We start from the raw sequence: 19,334 nt of genomic DNA, 5'->3' as shown, positions 1-19,334 counted from the left end.
ATACTTCATCTATCTTCCCTCAAAATACACATCTGGAGTACAATATGAAGCTAATCCTAGCAAAAAAGGAACACATTTTGTGAAAGCTTTATTAAAATGCTAGCAGCACATCTCCGGTTAAAGGTCATGGCATGTGATGTGTCATTGGGAAGGTAATTTCCTGTAGGTTTACAATTAGGTCTTGGATTTAACCTATGGAATGTGGAATGTAACCTGCATCCGTGACCTCTGCAGCCTGAGCTCTGATCTCAGTGGCCAGAAAAGGCTTACACATTACTTGAAAGAAACCTTCATTATTATTTACTCAGTGCTGGAAAATCAATATCCAGGCAGAATAAAACCTAAGTCCTATTGGAAGGGAGGAGGAATCTGCGCCAAATTCTTGGAAGACAAACCCCTTCCTTGGGGTGATAAAGGTTGGCATGCGTGAAGTGGTGTAGAGTGTTTTGGTCTCACTTTATTTCAACCTCAAAGATAGATTTTAAGTTATTTTGTCCCAGTCACTGCCAAACACGATGTACTTCAGAGAACGATATTTTATCTGAGGAAATATTGAGTCTATGTCAACGAAAGCTATAATTCAACAAGCCACAGATTTTAGTGCCCCAGGCTGACCTTACACAACTCTAAGTTAAGAGGACACGGACTGTTCACAGTCCTTTGGACTTACTCTGAAATATAGAGTACTAATCCTTTAATGAGTGAAAAATCTAACTTGAGCTTACCTTCCTAACCAGAGTGAGAACAGATCCTACAGAAACCACTATGCAACTGATCTCTTGCTTATTAACATTAGGAGATTGTAAGCAACAGACCAGTTTATGAGGTTATTTAGTTTTATTTTAGCTTGCTAGTCTAGGAATTGCTTGCCAGCTTGCTTTTATTGTTGCCTTGGATGGTCTGTTCTTTTGCTTGCTGCATGTAGGTTAAACCACAAAGGCAAGGTTCACTTCATTCTGTGTCCATCTTCTCTAGTGCTATGATAATTTTATTTTGACCAGTACAATTTCCTGAGAAAAACAATTTAAAAAAAAAAAACTTTATACAGGACGTGGAGAAATTTTAACTTCTCTTGATGTGTACTTCTAGGAAGTGTCTTTAGATTTACACAGTTACCCCCTAGAATAGTTCCTGCAAATTTCTTTGACAGATTAAAGTTTTGCAGAAAAAGCAGAGGGATAATGGAAGTAGTGAACACTTCTACAAATTTTACCCTCTTCCATTTCCTTCCACAGACCTGAAAGGGTATACATGTGTGCCTCTGGGTATGTGTGACATACCGGTTTGAAAAGCTTCCTAAACTTAAGACTATAATAAAAAGTAGTCAAATACTTTGAAAAGTCATATAATCTTTTGCACTGACTACAACTAACAGGCAGGACTGATTTTCCCTATCTTACTCCTGATAAAGGCTGTTCTTAAGAATGACCCACAATAAAGATTTAGCATCTTCCCTATGCAATAAATTCCAGGGTGTACTTTTTCTACAGTTAAAAGGTTTTCCATAATGCCTATCATACAATTTAAGGCCCATGTAAAATAAAAATGTACCCAAGGTACCTACTTTACTCACTCTTTTTAGTACTTTCCTATTACCTATTCAGGTTGTAAATATAAAGGGAGTAAAATGTCCAAGCGAAAAACGTGAGACGGGGATAAGCACATATGAGTGTTTATTTTCAGGTGAGTTTCTACACCATAAGCCAAGTCTGTCTAGGGATGTGGAGTCAAAAATGTAACTCTTTCAATGAAAAATTGGGACAAACCCAAAATGGAACATAAGCAGCCAGGAGATAGTAATCAAAAATGTCCGTTTGTATTTTCATCTTTACCTTCTCGTCTGTTGGGGTGCTGTACATCTACAACACATTCACATTTGTCACTATCCCAGATCCATCCATTATGACAAAGTTTGTTGGTAAAGGGGCAGCTAGAAGGAAAAAAAAAAAACAACAACCACACAAAGAAAAGATAAGAATTAAAAAAAATATATAAATTAGAAGCATCAGTGTAATCATTTGGCAAAATGAGCCTGCTAGTATGCTGAGTCTGCCACTTGTCCTATGTGAAGGTATGGCATCAGTGTGCATTACAGCTGCAAAAGAAAACCTTGGGACTGGATGGTTTTGCTGGTAAGGGTCAGCTGTCCAGCTCCCAGCAACTAGAAGGAACAGGTACAGCACCTATTTCAGATACATCCTTGAGGAAACAGCTACAATTTTGCAGCTCCACTTTTACATAAAACAGCTCTACCCCACCCAGGGTAGTCTTTGTTTTACAGTATTCATGCCATGAAACTATTCAATTTCTCCACAATGCCAGAAAGTGCAGCTCCACTTCAAATTTGTCCATACTTGAGGATGTACAGTGGACCGTTTACAAGGTCAGAGAGGCCAGTTTGACTTTTAGGCACTTTGCTCTCGAGGGGAACTCATAAACTGGAAGAAGGCTTAGGTTCTTCTGTATTTGTGTCGGAAGAGGATTCATAGCGGCCAGCAGGCTTTGTGAGGGCCGGAGTGACTTTGCTGAAATGCCACCTCTCCCCCAGCCCAGATGTCTAACTGAAAGGCAGTTATGGGGGCAACCCTACATGCAGGGCTAGACAGAGACATCTGAGCTGACTTTCAATGACGTGTTCAAGCTATCTGTGTTTCTAGAGTCTTTGTTAAATTAACATAGCCTGTTCTCACCAGGACTACAAGGTTTTTTTACCGTATTTTGGAGTTAGATGTGAGATCACTTTTCTCCAGCCAATGAGCCTGAGAGTTGAAAACCAGGGTTGGACAGAAAGTGAAAAGCCACAATTCACGTTGATTCAGATCCAACGTGCCATGAGGTATGGCAGAGGGCTTTAGCTTGAGCACAGCACTCTGTGTGCCCTGGCTAAATATTGCGTGATCAGAGTTGCTCGTGTTAGGTTGAAAAAGTCTATGCACATATACTCAAACATGCTCCAGTAGAACATATTGCTAATACGTGCACTCTGAGTCCCTGCTCAAGCACCTGAATGTCTTAATGACTCCAGATGCTGCTAAACTAGCTTGCTGTTTGTTCGATTCTGATGTCCATTCACTTGAAATTCACCAGGTTTAGCTGAAGCTTTCTAACCCCAAGTGATAATCATATTATTTGGAAAAACTGTTAGGATACCAGAAAGTGAATGGATACTATAATGGCCAGATCAGGACAAAATAGTTTTCATACTTTGGACCACACAACATGTGTAGGAGTTTCTAAAGGAGGGAACTTACCCATCTTCTTCTGGGTACTGGACAGATCTTCGTATGATGGTGTACTGATGGCGCGGAGTATTTGATAGACACTTACAGGCTGTGTGATTGGCAATTTTGATTGGCACGGGCTCAGGAACGCTTGTCAAGGGAACTGAGATCTCAAAGAGCTAGGTGGGTGAAATAACATTTATTTTTCAGTTTCCATTATACAGTTAATATTTGGACTTATAAATCTTATTCTTTGCCACCATTTTTCCCACCCTTACTCATTTCTAGATACGGTTACTATAGGTATAAATGAGCAGGTATGCCCACTAAGGTAGGAACTTGCCAAAACAGTAGTCCCAGTGCTGTATTACCAGCGATTAAACACCCAAGACCATTCAAAATCGTCTGCAAACACACTCAAAAGACTTTTCTGGATGCTAGGGCCAAATGGAAAAGATATAGGCGATGGGAACTCTGTTCTCAGTTACATCTCAACCACTTAGGGAGACAGCTACTTAACTGTCCTAGGGTGTAATCACAGCATGCATCTTTAGGAGTCTTACTTAACCTCCACCCCCTCTTCCAAGAGGGAAGAAATGGGAATAAATAGAAGAGAGTTAATTTATTTTGCTTCGGCTGGGTTCCAGCAGGGAACCACCCTGAAAGCGTTTCTTTGTGGACGATAGCAGGAGCCTAAGGAGCCAAGCAGCCTACCTTCAGTGCATCAGAATTGTTTAGGGCAATCCGAGTAGCCTTGTGGAAGCCCTGGTTCCTTGGCAGCTACCTGTGGGAGCTGTTGAAGTGACCCACACCCTCTCTGCCCCCCCCCCCCCCCCAGCCAGCTTCCTTCCCATGGAAGCCAAAACATAGGGACATCTCTGTGTGCCAGCATGTCTTGGCTTAATGCTGCATCCACATGCAGGGACTGAGTATTCCTAAGCCAAACTGCTTAGATATTTAAAGTTAGGTGTCACACTGTCTAACTTTAGGTGGCATGAATATCCTTCAGTGGATATTCATTACCAAAAAAACAACCAAACCAACCCCACATGCTTTCACTAATATGGGAGCAACCCCATTCATTTTAGAGGAGTAAATCTGGACTGATGGTGATGTGTCCAGTAGTGGAACTTATCTGAGGGCTTTTGAGGGAATTGTTATTTTGAAGGATGCTAAAGGAATGTTACACTCTGCAAAACTGCAGGTTTTCAGCAAACTTATGAACTGCTCCTCCAAAACCACATAAATAAATAAATACTTTTTACCCTGACCTAGCTCCCTGAGCATATCAGATGTCTTTTATGTGTGGCCAACCGCTCATAATAGCTTTCTTCTGGTGTGGAAGAAAAGCAATTAATGAACATTGACACAACAAAAATGGGCCCTGATTTGTTTTACTCCAGCTCTATTCCAGTACAACCAGACATAGTGGAATTACATTCCAACAAACCTGAAACAGATACAGAAGTGAATTTGACCTGCTTCCCATGAGGACTTCAATTTTATTTTTAAAACAGCCGCCCTTGATCTTTGTTCTGATTTTTAAAAAAGCCTATTTCATAAGTAGAATTTAATGTATTACTCCAAGTCAAAAGGTGTTATCCCTGTAAGTAGGGATGCACAAGGTGAAGATTCATCAGAAAGGAGCAGTTTCCTGTCCTCCTTCTGTAGGTATGAACACAGATGGTTCCATCTGTAAGGCTGATTGAAAGTACTAAACTTGGAGCTCTGCTCACCCACCCACTGGAGCAAGATGGCTCTGTACGTAGACACTAGAGGGAGTCTACAGAAAGAAGCTCTCTGGCTACTCTCTGTATCCTCGCTTTTTGGTGCTGGTCATTAACACAGATATTTGTCACCTGTTGCACCTAAGCAGTAACTGACTACGGGTTTAAACTTTTTTTTTCAAAGTAGCTTGTGATTTGGGACATTTAGATCCTGAGGCATTCAGATTGAGAGCGTCTGGTGTCTCCTGCTGAAAATGTCTCTGCTTTAGGCTCGCAAAACTGCCCATCCAAAATTATTAGCCAGCCCTTTTGGCATTGACGACAATTTCGAAAATGCAGTGCTTGGACTCCTGGCCTCACACGGCACAATTTCTCAGAGTTTCTCTTAATCCTTTGGTGCAGGGGATACCCATAAGCCAATATTCTCAAGAAGCCCCAGGTCCAAGTAACAATATATTAAAGAAGAATTAAACTCCTTAATATAATGGGAGCCTACGGTCACTTTCTCAGGGCCTGATTTTCCATCTTTACACATACATATCCATTTTTTATTATGCTAATGAATGTAAAATGCTATTATTGCACATGTCTGCATTCAGTCCACATGGATAAAAATTAAATCTTCAGTTTGTTATGATAGTGCAGACAGATCTTTCATAACAGGATTTCAGAAACCATACATTCTTCTTCCCCTCACTTCTTGGAGAGCCAGGGTAAAACCAAAACAGATGAATAGTCTCATTTACCGTTTTTGACACGTAAGTTGTACTTGTATTCATGCAGCTCAGACTCTCCTCATTGCAGCAGCCTCCACATCTGAACACATTCACACAGGGAGGCTTGAAAAATTTGTTGGTTGTTGTACCCAGCTCTTTGGCAACTTCCACACAGGTTTCCCTTGGCACGCATTGAGTCTTTTGCCATTCCTCATCTATGACTGGAGAAAACACCATTTGTATGAGCAATCACGGCAAAGCTAAACCTTTGATTAGTGAAGCAGAAGCATTATATAAATAAAAATGAAGTGCTGGCAGGCCATTTGCACTTACTTGGATCGATTTGCACTTACTTGGATTGATCTAAGCACCAGAGAGAGTCTGAATGCAAGATTATCCCAGTAACTTACACCAGCTGCACTGGCACAGAGGTCGGTGTATTTATCCGCCTTTAGCTTCCAACATGGATGACCAAAATCTCCATTAATTCCAGTGGGTTAAACAGAGCTGCATCTATTTTCCCTAGCTGAGAGTCAGCTCCACAGTGTCTATCTGACAAAACTGGCCCACACCCTGTCCTCGTACTCTCCAGGGCCGACCTCCTTACTGCCATTTTACCCTCTCTTTGTGTATACCCCACCACAGACTTAGCAGACCCTGGGCCTGACTGAAAAGCACATTAATGATTAACAGATTCTGGTCAGAGAGTATTAATACTCCTACTGGATGTCAGCCAGTAAGCACCGTTCCCAAAATGTCTAATGAAATCCAAGACAAACATTCTCACACCTCAGTACCATCAGGGGGTTCAAGTCTGAATAACAAGAATATGAATTCAAGCATGATTTATCTATTCAAAACACTGTGGCATCTTTCAAATACTGAATTGTTATAGCCTAGTAATTTATTTTAGACTGATCTGTCAAATTCCGACTGTGGGAAGGAATAATATGTTAAGTGACTGAACCAGAGGGAGAGAACAGTGACATTTACGTAATATTATCTAAAGTCTTGTTAAGAGGTGGCCCTGCTCTTTTTGTCTTTTGCTTACCTGATTCAAGTTATGGAATTACTTGAGAGTCGTGAATGCTTATGCTTTAAGTCCTTCTCAGAATTATGGAAAACATTTTTCCTGTCTGTCCCTCCTCCACCAGGCTTCTAAAAGTTCAAAAGCAACTTCTATACTCTTAAGAAAATTGCTTTCTCTTCCAATGCAGTCCACTTCTCTACTATTGTGCAAGCAGTGCGTACATTTACAGGGAAGTTCTGGGAAAAGAAAATCTTGAATACTTTTAATCTACATGCTATACTTTGTCTACAGATGAGCATTTATTTCTCTCTTTCCTACATGACTTTCCTTTTATTATTGTTAATTTTTTTTCAACTGAATGTGTATATTTAAATCAGTTTGTTCATTCCTGCAAAGTCCTCTCCCAGGGTTGATTAGCTCCACTTTCCAGTCATGGAAAAATATAAGACATAAGAGCTTGGTGTCCAAATTCTGATTTTATAGCATAAATGAAGAGAAGAATCACTAAAATAAATAGAATTTTCCAGAGTTATGTTTGTCTATCAAAACAGCAATCTAATCCTAGGCCTTAAAATAGAAAATAAAGTGTTTGCCAAACTCACTAAGGTACGTACGTGTAATCACCTCAGATGTCACTTCAATGAGTGTAAGCAGCGATGACCTTTCCAACTGCACACATCCTCACTTCATTAACCACTTTTTAGCAGAAGGGCCATTATAGGAAGGGGTGATCAAAGAAGTAGGTGTCACATTTTGTTCAGAAGCACTGTGGTCACGCTGATTTTTAATGTGAGCAAGCACAGAGCAGCTCCTGAGAAATTTGGCTCTGATACAGACTCCAGCTTGAAAGCACTGCAGTCCTAGGTGAGCTGAGCTGCTCAGGAGAGATCGTGGTTACATGGGGTGACACAAGCTTTCAGAGAACTCATCATTGAAGTTCAAGAAAGGGGGAATAAAATCCTGAATTCGCCCTGCTGGAGCTTGGGGTGCTGTGGAAGGTGGTCTAGCAGTGAAAAAAACAAGAAGCTTTGACCCAGCCTTCTCATCAAAACACTTTATTAAAACAAAACAGATGCCCTTGGCAAAGAGGTCAATGCTTAATGACTGGGAAGGGTGTGGGAAAGAAATACATGTTATGGGCTTGGGTTTTTTTAAAAGGAGCTTTATTACCTTGAACATATTAAGATATTAGAACAAAAGTAGTTTCTGTCCTGGGATAATTCCACTATGGATTGAAGAACGGAGAAGATGACCCAATAGGGTTTTTTTAACTTAAATTTCCATGGCTTGACTTTGAATGAGAAAACGGACATCTCTGTGCCTAATATTAGACTTTTAAATGGAAAACAGAAAACACTTAACAGATGTTCCAAGCAGAAAATTACACCTATATGACTATATAGTCATCTGACTTTATTACCTGAACAGTTACGTTATCCTGCCATTTTTAAAAGCCCATTGCAATATGCACAGGGTAAGTAACACTTGATAACATCATCTGTTGTATTGCTGTTTTCACAAAAGGAACATTTTATTTTTTCAGAAATGCTGGTGCTTACTAAATGATCAATAGTGAGTAGAGAATTACGGTATTTGACACTGGGTACTACCTTCTAATAACTCTATGGATTGTTAATAGTGCTATGTAGACTTGTAAAGGTATGTAAACTAAATGTTTATCATTAATTAAAGCCCTCCAAGTATTCTTCCAGCATGTATTTGATTTAGCTTCTCTCTGTACAAAATTTCTATGAGAAGTTTGAAACCATGCCTTTGATGTGACAACCCTTTTCAGACTGGTACTCGTATCTGCATTCCTGTGCTGTGGCTCAGAGAAGCAAATTAAGGCCTTTGCTCAGCCATAATTTAGCTGAGTAATAGTGTGCAAATGTGGCTGTGGCTATTGTAAAAGTGGTATTGGAACAGGGTCAGCAATATCTGATTTCCCAAAAGGAGAGTGATATGATCACATCACTTCAGGGTAAAGACTGAACAAAAAAAAGTATAGCTCAGGCTGTCCTTCGTTAGGCTGCAGTGTGGCTTTGCTGTAGGATATCTGTTTGCTAGACCAAAGCATAGTAACTGACCTTTTATTTTACATCTATGAACATACAGTGCCTCTTGGGTGTCTGACCTACAAGGAACAATATTCATTTTTGCTACAGATAGGGCAATAGATTGTGATTCCCTGCATTCAGTTGTCAGTTGGTTGTTTGAAGATATTCTTCTCTCTGAAGAAACTGCCTCAGATGGATTGAAATTAAGGCAATACCTTTTTCCTCTGCAATTCCCACCCAGACACTGCTGCTGGTGCAGCCAGTGCCTTATGTCAGAGCACACCTAATAAAAAAAGGATTTCTATGCCTGCAGTAAAGCTCATTCGATTCTACCTGAAAGCAAATTCTGAGATTTAGCACAATGTTGCTGGCTGGCCCCTCGGCCAGTCATTCCAACCTGTTCTTTGCACACTGACTTCCCCTCTTTTCTGTGGACTGACAAATCCATACATAACACATCTTCCCTTCGGAGAGTGTACAGGGAGCAATAAGCCTGATTTAGCCACAAAACAGGGAGGCATACTCAGGCTGTTGTCTGACATCTTTTCATACAAAGTAATTCTCCATGAATGCCATGTTGTTTCCAGTGCAAGTGTATTTTAGGAACCCCCTGGTACTTAATGCTTTATTGCACAAGAATTAGTGGTCCTGAAGCCAAGATCAGACTCAGCCACTAGCTGCACCTACCTTTCAGTGTATCGATATCATAGAAAGCAGCAGCAAATCTGGTGGAGCGATGTGATGCAGAGCGGGAGTCTAAATTGGCCAGACTCTTGAGTTTTAGCCTGCATTTCCACAGCTTCCAGTCCTCAGAGTGAGTGATGCGAAGCAGCTCTTCCAGGCTGGATGCTCTCCTGATCTGCTGTTCTGACCGTTCCAATGCTGACAGAGATGTCCTCTGGAAAGGAAGAGGGCAGTCAGAAAGGCAGTACCTTTACAGCCTGCCCCCAGTGCAGCACATGGAGCGCTGGCACAAAAAGGCAGCACATCACTGAGGACAGCTGAGAATCCCTGGGAAAACAGCAGCACACAGAGATGTACTGGGCTTTGATAGTGTGCAGCACCAGACTGAGCTGCAGGATTTGCGCCCATATAAATTGGGAAGGGGAGATACCGACTTCCTCACCCTTTCCATCACAGGCCCCAGAGCTATTTGACAAATGCAGACTTTACTGTACCCCTGGTCCCCAGGGAACCCAGCAGACACTGATCTGAGTTGGCCAGCCATGCCAGCATGAATCCCCAACCTGAATGAGTTCAGCTGGTGAGCACAACACGCGTGCCTTTGCAGCAAGCCACCTTGGGTGCCAAAACTCTGGTGCCAGCCATGAGACATCACTGCAGGGGCAGGTGATACAGCTGGAAGCTGCCCTAAGTACAAGGGCCCATCCACAGGGTGGGCAAGCACAACATTCAGCGTGCTGCAAAGGCAGGATGCACCTGCCATTTCCCATCCTGACTACCCTCTGGGTCACAACCAGGTCAGCTCAAGTGGCCTCAAGTCAGCCTCAGCACTGTGGCTGTGCAGCAGCATTAGCACAGTCACTGTATTTTCCACCTGTGTGATGTACGTGACCATTCTCTGCTCCCATGGGAGAACGCTCCCTACAAAGAACTACCCTATCAGTTTAATGTTGCTATTCGTTGAAAAAATACCTGTTTAACAGAAACTTAATATTGCATAGCACCCCATAACAATACTGGTTTCTTTGGCTGCTGCTTTCCAACATCTGTGTTTGTGCCTTTATCAAGGCACTGAGTATTTATTTCCACTGACTCACCAGTTCTGCTGAAAATTGTTGCCTCCAACCCAAGTAAAAGGTTATCTTTGTAAATGGCTGTGTTGCACTGGGCTGGTGCTCTCAGCTGTACTCTGGTCATGCAGCTGACTGTACTTTTTGATTTGCAAATAAAGGGCTGCAGTGCCAGCTGTCATAAATAAAACACCAGTTCTTAAAAGCAAAGCTGAAGTATAAGAAGCTGGCAGTGAGGTGTGTAGCAGCCTGGAGTCAACCAGTAGCAAGCGAGTGCTCTGTATAGGACTAGGGAAGGGGTAGGGGAAAGGGTCACCTATAAGAGGAACATTTTTAGATGAGATCTGAAACCCAGGCACTGAGTGCATCTGTTATTTATTATTAAAACATCTGTGGCATTTATTTTGCAATGATACAGATGTTAGCCTGTACATACGGGCCAAGTTAGTTTTTTCGGTAATTACCTTCCACTGACCTAAAATTCCCTATGTAGTTAGCTCAGAATAAGTTATTTGCTCTTCTTTTATGCCCATACAGAACATTATATTGTGCACTAGAAATCTGCCATGTTTTGTTATAGAAATAGCTGGGTTTCATAGATGAATGACTTCTCATACATTTCATATGTAGTAAAAACTGGAAAACCCATCTCAATACCTATGGACAGACAGCTCGGATGGAATGTGAATTCTTAGCACCAGTAACTGAATTTCAAGTTAGTTTTACAAACAAGCTGCCCAGAATTTTGCTGATCTAGGAAAGCTGAAATTCAGCTTGAGGTCAATGTGTCAAGAGTTATTTGTTCTAAGAACCGCAGCTTATATTCACTCCTATTCACGAACTGTCTCCTTGACCTTGCAAAATTTGAGAGTGTAAGACCAGCACTCTCACGATAATGGGGCCAAAGATATTAAAACTGAACTCTGTTAACCATTAACAAGACTTTTTTTCTCTCTTTGTGTTAAAAAGATGTTCTAGCTGAATCAGCATCCAAAACTTCTAGACCAGACTGAATTTACAGAGAACCTGCAAAATGAGATGATGGTATTCTGTAAATTACAAGACATGTCACTGTACTTCTTGTAAGAGTCAGTAGTTTGAGACTATCTTTTCTATTTCTTTTACTGAAATATCAAGAGGCTTTATTAATTGTTATTATATGAGCAAAATAACCTAAGATGAAAGGCACAGAAAAAGTATACATGCCTCCTCAGGGTAAGCAAAGATCTCTGGGTTTATCTAAAGCAAGAACTTGTACTGTTTTAAGGATTTTTGTATTTTTAAAGCTATACAAATTCCTTAATGTGGACTGAATACACTGAAATTAACCTTATGCCTTTGGAAGTATTACTGTATAGAAAGGAGGAGAAGTTATATTAGTAGAAGTCATTTTTATACCAAAAAGTGCATCTCCAATAGGATTTGAATTCTGGAAATTAAAAAAATGTACTTCTGATATTGACAAGTAGTAGTGTTATTGACAAAGCCTGCCTATGTGTGCAGGGCTTTCCTAATTTTACTGGTCTTCATATATTAGAAATTCAAGAATGGTTAAAGGAATGGAAGGAACAGTGCTCATTACAGAATTCCCTCAGCAGTCATCAGAAATGTGTCCTAATTTACTAAACCATGATCATCCAAAACTCACACAGAGTCCTTGGAACAGAGTTATCATATCTCTGTCAGCTCCAGCCCCGCTCAGCATTGCCTGGGCTATTCAACCCTGAAATTAATCTTTTGCTTCTATTCATTTCATGTTTCCTAACACCTATCCAAGCTCTGCAGTTTGACCTGATCGCCAGTTGCCTACCATCACAATGCCAGAATAATTGTCTTCCTTCTTGTATTTGACGACTTCTTGGAGGCAACGGTTTTAAAGTTGGTTTTCTAACTTCTTCAGAGGAATCCTGATGCAGTACAGAATTTCTTGATGCCCTTTCCAGTGACAACAACAGCATGAGACAAATTAGAGTCTCTGCCTTGAACATTGCTCACACTAGGTAAGATAGTGAGCTGAAAGCACTGCTAGCTTTTAACAGAGGGCTGGATCCCAAATAGTTGTAGGTTTTTACAGTGTGGACACAATGGTGAGCGGAAAACACTGGTAGCTTTTAATGGAGGGCTGAATCCCAAATAGCTGTGGGTTTTTACAACATGGACATCTATTTTGTTTGTGAGCTAGTCACTCTCAGCTTCCTCTATAGCCAGGGCAGAGAAATATAGATGCTTTCAGAGCATGATTCATTTGAAAGCCTTTCTACTGGCTGCCCAGAAAACCTGGGCTCACAAGATCACAAGAGGTATCAGTGTGGTAGATCTTTGGTCAAACAAAGCTCAGCACAGCTATCTGGGGTATAAAACATCTGAAGAGAAGCACCTAATTTTGTTTCATTCTACCTAAGCACCAAAACAGGAACGATGAATACCACCTTATGTGTTTGGTTTGAGTCCTTTGAGACTACTACAATGCTCTCAAACTAAAATGTTCTTCTAAACACTTGCCACAGCATGGACAGACTGTTCAGCATCCAGAAGGACATCCCTCATCCTTATACACTTTGACCATAGAGGTAGCTAACCGCAACTTAAAAGCATTCAAAACTAAGAGCTTAAAAAATGAAAAGAGCGTGGAAGGTCCATCAGCCCCCCCCAGGTGGGCACAGCTCTGCAGCCTTGGACACCACAGACTGAACTACTTCAGTCAGGCACCCTCCTTGCTATGACATAGCAGCACTGAATAACGTGTCATCACAGAATCTTTCCAAACCATTAATTTCTAGTTATCCTGTTTTGGAAAGGATGGTATCAAATGAAAACACAGAACCTCATACATTCTCAGATAATACCATAGATGATGTGCCCATAGGGCTGCTGGCACCTCACAGATGTGGAGACTTCTTTCATATATTGCAGTTTAAATTCAAGCCCTGTTTATATATAGACAAACAGATTGACTGAAAAGTCCCACTTAGAAGAGTGCAGCTTTGCACAGAAAAATTAATGTTTCACAATGTGAAATTGGAGAAAGGTGTTAGGTTTAACAGTTCCCAAACCTACCTCTCATGTGATGATAAAGGACTTCATCCCTTCTTATAGTGATGTGGAGTGGACAGCAGTTAAAATCAGTGTTTGAACAAGGGTGGAGCTCCCTGCTCAGCCACAGAGCAGGGGGAAGCGCGCAGAGAGGTCAGACCTCCACTGACATTTCTGGGAGACCAGCTCCTCACAAAAAGCTAGAGAAACAGAGCTTCCACCTGTCTCCTTCTCCTGACTGTAGCCATCTGCACATGCTATTTCCCACTTTTCAGATACCCCCCTATTTTAGGCTTTCTCTGATAACTACAGGCCTGCCTTCCAAGTTCCCCTCCCATTCTCCTCTCTGCTGTCATCATCTTGTACTGTTTGGATACCACTGTGCTTTTAATGTTTATTTTTAACTCCTTTCCCCATATTTTGCCATGTGGGAATCTAATGAAACTTACCTCAGGCTAAGCTGTTCAGCCTCCTGGTGCAGAAGAACATACATTTTTCTCCCCTCCATAGCCTCATTCTACTTCCCTTACATTGACCCAAATTTTAGTAGTCAGCTGGGGTGAGCTGTCACCACTGTGGGAGTTGTTTGTTCTAATGGCTGTAACCTAGGTGTGGAGGAGGACTTCACTGCACTTCGCATGGTTCACATAGGTAGCAAAATGCTGATCTCTGGCTCCAGAAAGCTTAAAGTACACATTAAGGCTTGAGAGAGAAAGTAGAGAAGGAGCCGTTGGCAAAGGGCCAGAGTAATGTCCTTTACGTGCTTCCAAAATGAACAGATTACCTGTGGAGCCGTATCACTGGAAAACTCCAAATGTCCTAAACTTTCAGTACCTGTAAATGTACAGTCTGTAGACAACCAAATACTTGAGGCTATTGCCTACAAGAAATGTTTGTGTAGAGCTCATCAGTAGCAGATATCAAAGTAGTAGGTTTAAGTACTTCATTCTTATCTCTTCAGCTTACTGCTGCTTTTAATACCATTTTGCTAAGTATCTTATCTAAGAACGAATCCAATATCCAGAGATAAAAATTAGATTCATATTTAAATGAATTTGTATTTTTTTTGTAACATTGACATTTCATATGTTCCAAAACTATTCTTCAACTCAAAGAGGAGTATCTGTTTTCCTCTATTTGGGCTATGAGCAACATCATTGACATGAGGAAATGATAATGTGGGTTAGCATTGTGATTTTTGGATAATTACAACTTCTGTCCTTCCAAAAGAAACCATAATGGGCTATCTATCTTCTTCCTAGGAATCTGAAATGCCAGAAAACCCCTAAAAGTAGTTAGCATTGGAAAGGAACAAGAGAAAAAGTGGTGGTACGTTCAGTGGCCTTTCCCACCTTGGACCCTGGCTTAAATCAGACACTGAGTTCATTACCCTGTTTACTGACGCCACTTAAATATTTGGCTTATGCATCATGTCATACAGATGCACAATCGCACACCCAGTCTGCACTGTTCAAACTGGGCCTTGTCTTAAGAGTCAGTACTGACAGTCTCCTGCCCGGTGCTGCAGCTCAGCAGTTTGCACCTTTTGTCCATGCTTGACAAGCTTCTAGATTTCTTGCCTAAGAAAAAGTACCCTACCCTTTTCAAACGGATGTCTGAGTCAGCCAGAAGAACCCGTGTTTGCAGAACTCCTCTTTTTTGTATGTGCCATTCTTTCCAGCCTGACACAGATGGTCTTTTCATTAACAATGTGTTTCAGGATCTGCTGGAGGTATTTTGAACAACAGAGGAAAGGTGTGTAGAATATGATAGTAAAAGGCTCACTAAAGTCCTAAATCTATTTGAGGACCTATAGCACAAACACATGCCTAGGACCCAAAATTATTTCTTTCCAAGGCCATCAGCAGCTATCAGTACTTTTATCTAAGAAAACAGATGCATGGTGAATAATGGGTTTTGTGCCTGAGGAGGCAACAATAAAGCTTGATCAAAATCCATATTTTGCTCTGAGGAAAGTCCTGATTGCATTTCACTATACTGCAACAGTACACAGCCACAGACCCAGGACATACATCCTGAAAGATTACACAGGTGACCCCTTTCCTTAAGCCCCACCCTCACAACCTTTATCCACAGTGGGACTTAAACCTCTGCTTAAAGCTAAACACATGTAAGGACTCTTCTGAAAAGGATTGTTTTTCTGAGTTAGGGTCACAGATACTATTGTGGCAAGTGCTGCATAAACAATGGAAATCTTCAACATTATCACTGTGTCTGGGGCCAGGACAAATGATTAAGGAACCTCTCAATAACCTCGCACTCTTTTGTGATCCATCCTCTCGACACTGAAGCAACAAAAAGAAGGTAACAGCTTTATCTTGCCAGGGAAAGCGGATTGTAGCTGCATAACACAGAGTGATGACTTTTAATGCCACATATCACAAACATGGCCAAACACGTTTAAGCTAAGTTCAGGTTAAATCTTTCAAAATTAACTGGGGTGGGGTGGGGGGTGGGGGGGTGTATGTAGTTTCATTGCAAAGTGAGGGCACTCTGGCAGCATGCGAGGACATTTCGAATCTTTGTGTGAGTGTTCTGTGCTTAATGCAGCAGTGGCAGCTGCATTAGGTTCCAGAGAAGTCATGTAGGAGATGAAAGCTTGATGCAACCAGAAGTTGAATCCCCCCCATTTTTGTGCTGCTGGAAGGCTATTCTCAGAACTAGACTCAAACCAGTTTAAATACTAGGTAGTTGATTCATTGCCACATGAAAATACCAGGGAAGTTTGTTGCTATACATGCTACACCTGACAATGACGCCCTTTTCTTCTGTGATGCATTTTCCAAGGTGTTTTTACAACAGTGTATGAGCTGGTCATGGTTATGCGCTTATCTTGCAGAGGTAGATTGCTTACAGCTCCCTGCCACCCCACAATCATTAAAAATAAGGAAAATCTGATCCTATGGGTTATTTGCCTGAAAATATGAAATAGTTATCTGAGACTCCTGTTATAGTTAACAGAGAAAAATAGGTCCATAGGGCGCATGTTCATCTAATTCTGAAGCCTGTTGGATAAACTGTGACTCCAAACTGCCTCTTTCTCTCCATTGATGCTGAAGGAGGAGTTGGCAGGTCACTAACTCCCGAATCCCACTCAACTGAGAGCAGTCAAATGAGATTAAATCCCTTCTCCTTATCCAAAGCACAAGCAATTTATGAGGGACAGCAGTCAGTTTTTCTCAGGTACACAAATACAAACAACCAGGAATTGCAACTGCACCCCACGGTCCGAAGGACCCTGGACTGGCTGAAGGCCAGCACGGCAGCTGTCTGGTCAGAAGAAAGTGCTTCATTCCCTGCCTCAGAGCCATAGGGACCAGTTGCTCAGCCTGTGGCTCACAGCACACCGACTGTGAGCAGGTGTGGCCAGGGAACTATAAAGAAGTTCCTGTAGAAAAGTCTTGTTTTCTCTTGGCAGGAAAACAGGGCAGCTCCTGCCATTGCAAAACCAATGAAGATCTACATGGTGTCTGAAGGTCTCTTGTTTGACCATTTTCCTGATGAGAGTGCAAGCTTGTGTGGAGTTTCGACAGTAAGAGGAACCCCTTTTGAGGATTTTCATCATTATTAGTAGTATTTTTAGCATTATTGTGGCTGTTTAGGAGTACGGAGTCAAGTAGAAACACAAAACAGAGGCAATCCCTAATGTGGTGTCTACAGCCAAAGTAAAAGATGAGAGAAAACAGAGGAAGGCATTCATCCAAAAGGAGTATAGTAACAGAAAATATTGCTCAGAGTGATGGGCCATGAATTTGAGATAGCAGGGACTTAGCCATTGCCAAATTTTATCATAACAAATATTGTATATAATACAGAATCTTGTATCCTTGGGGTGTTGCATAATGGGTAATAAAACAGTGAGAGAATCTTCTGCAGCTTGAAAATGACAGGCTTGCGGGAGTGACTTACTGCCTTATCAACAAGGAACTGCATCACCCTATAAACATCTAGCATGAGGTGTCTAACTCTACCTCATCTGACACATACTAGTTTGCATTGATTTTATCATCACCATTGTATTTCATTTCTGAGCAGAGAAAGAACATCTACATTTCAACTGTTCCAATAAAATCAGAAGTTTGATTCCCTGTCAGCTATGAACTTCTGATATACAAAGTCTCATCCCTGACTGTATCCCCTCTGGAAGCATGTTTATCTATGCATTATTAGTGCACAAATAAGCTATTTTTAATTATAGTAAACATGGCCACAGAGAGACAAAACAATGAGATATTTTGAATTCCTAATAATATTATTCTATGAAACAGATGGGCTTGTCATGGGATTTTTGAGTGACCATGACAGTCTTTGCCGTCATTATTAGAAGCATAGGTGGTTTCAGGTGCATGCAGCACTTCATTCCACCTTCAAATGGTGACTGTTTAAACAAATACTCAATTCTGTTCTAATACTTAGTAAAAAATTTAGGCTTTCCCAGTGCACTGCCTTATCCAGACTAAACAATATATACTAAAATAAGATGGATCATCAGTTACACCATTAATAACCTGGAGGGAAATGCTGCTTATGGTGGGGGCAAGTTTAGGCCCTGTGAGGCAGATTTCCAGCTGTCACTTTTTTAAGAGGATGCTTTCTCCAGTGAGAATTGTATTGAAAGTGTACAGCTATATTGTGCAAGTATCTAGCAAAAATATGCAACTGGACTGAATTTCTTCTTTAAGAGGTTAGAAATGGCCTCTATAGTCTTTCCTTAAATATAAAATTAATAAGGATGGTGTTACAGTTGAGAAATCCTACAGTTGCAGTTGGTGTATGATAGTCAAAGAAGCTGGGGGTTTGGGGCTTGGAGGCAAAGTACCAGGGCAGCACTTTTTGCTTTTCAAAGTGTCCTCAGAAAATTGATACCTTGATTTGCCTGCTAATATTTTCAGCTGTGCCCACTACTTCAGCATTTTCTGCAGCTGCATCGAAGGGAGGTTCCATGTAGCTCGCACCAGCAAAAATATGCATGTCAGACGTGCATCGCCTGGCTGTAATGCCCAGACAGCTACTCCCGCTGTGCCTGCCGAGAAGGAGTGCTACTCTGAGTGGAAAGCCTGAAGGTCACCTCTCTACCCTCACAAGTGCCTGCTTTCCCAGAAGAAGCTGAAGGACTGAAGAGCAGGCATTGGAAAAAAAACCCTTTTGCTTCCCTCGCCCACAGCTTAAGCAAAACCTCTCCCCTGTCTGCCCCCAAGGTTAAAGAGTGTTGGCCTTGGCCATGCACCCTCTCAGGAAAGGGCGACTGTGATCACACCGCTTCATCCTGAAGGCCTGTGTGTCATGGCTGCTGAAGGAGAAACTGCATAGAGCCCTGTCCTGTAAGAAAAGCAGTGGAGAATTGCCAGAGCACAGAAAGGAGGACTGACAGATACATTACTTGGGGGTTTGGGAGGAACATAAAACAATAAAACTTATAGTTTGACTGGGTGTGGTATGAGGGGGCAAGAGGCTGACAGGGGGACATTTACCTGAGGCTGCCACAATTCTCACTGATACAGATGTGATGTTTGAAGGCCTCTTTTGCTAAAACCTTGTCAGTACATCATCTGGCCAAGATCCAAAACTGGAGGAGAAACAACTTCTAGACTGCTCCACCTTTGATGTTCAGTGTGGTAAAAATCTCCCACCAGACCCCCCATCCTGGAAGTCTCTCTCCTTGGGCTCCAGCCTTACTTCCAGTGAAGACAGGAGACTTAATTACAGTTTCCTAAACTTTGTGGTCAAGGTGGTGATAAAACATTTTCTACTTTAGCTGAAGAGGACATGTTTTCA

At 41.5% G+C, this 19,334-nt stretch overlaps 1 protein-coding gene across 1 annotated transcript in view; it reads right to left on the bottom strand.

The window, feature by feature from the left end:
* Window positions 1-19,334, bottom strand: part of VEGFD (vascular endothelial growth factor D) — a 31,130-nt gene that overhangs the window by 2,980 nt on the left and 8,816 nt on the right. Inside the window, exons 2-5 of the mRNA XM_080375265.1 lie at window positions 9,439-9,649; window positions 5,695-5,885; window positions 3,252-3,400; window positions 1,833-1,930 (exon numbers count right to left, since the gene is read on the bottom strand). Coding sequence (XP_080231391.1) covers window positions 1,833-1,930; window positions 3,252-3,400; window positions 5,695-5,885; window positions 9,439-9,649 — 649 coding nt within the window. The remainder of the gene's footprint in view (window positions 1-1,832; window positions 1,931-3,251; window positions 3,401-5,694; window positions 5,886-9,438; window positions 9,650-19,334) is intronic.

This window comes from Falco punctatus (genome assembly GCF_963210335.1).
Source record: "Falco punctatus genome assembly, chromosome: 2".
In the NCBI taxonomy this organism is placed as follows: Eukaryota; Metazoa; Chordata; class Aves; order Falconiformes; family Falconidae; genus Falco; species Falco punctatus.
This window is presented reverse-complemented; position numbering and strand designations above follow the sequence as displayed.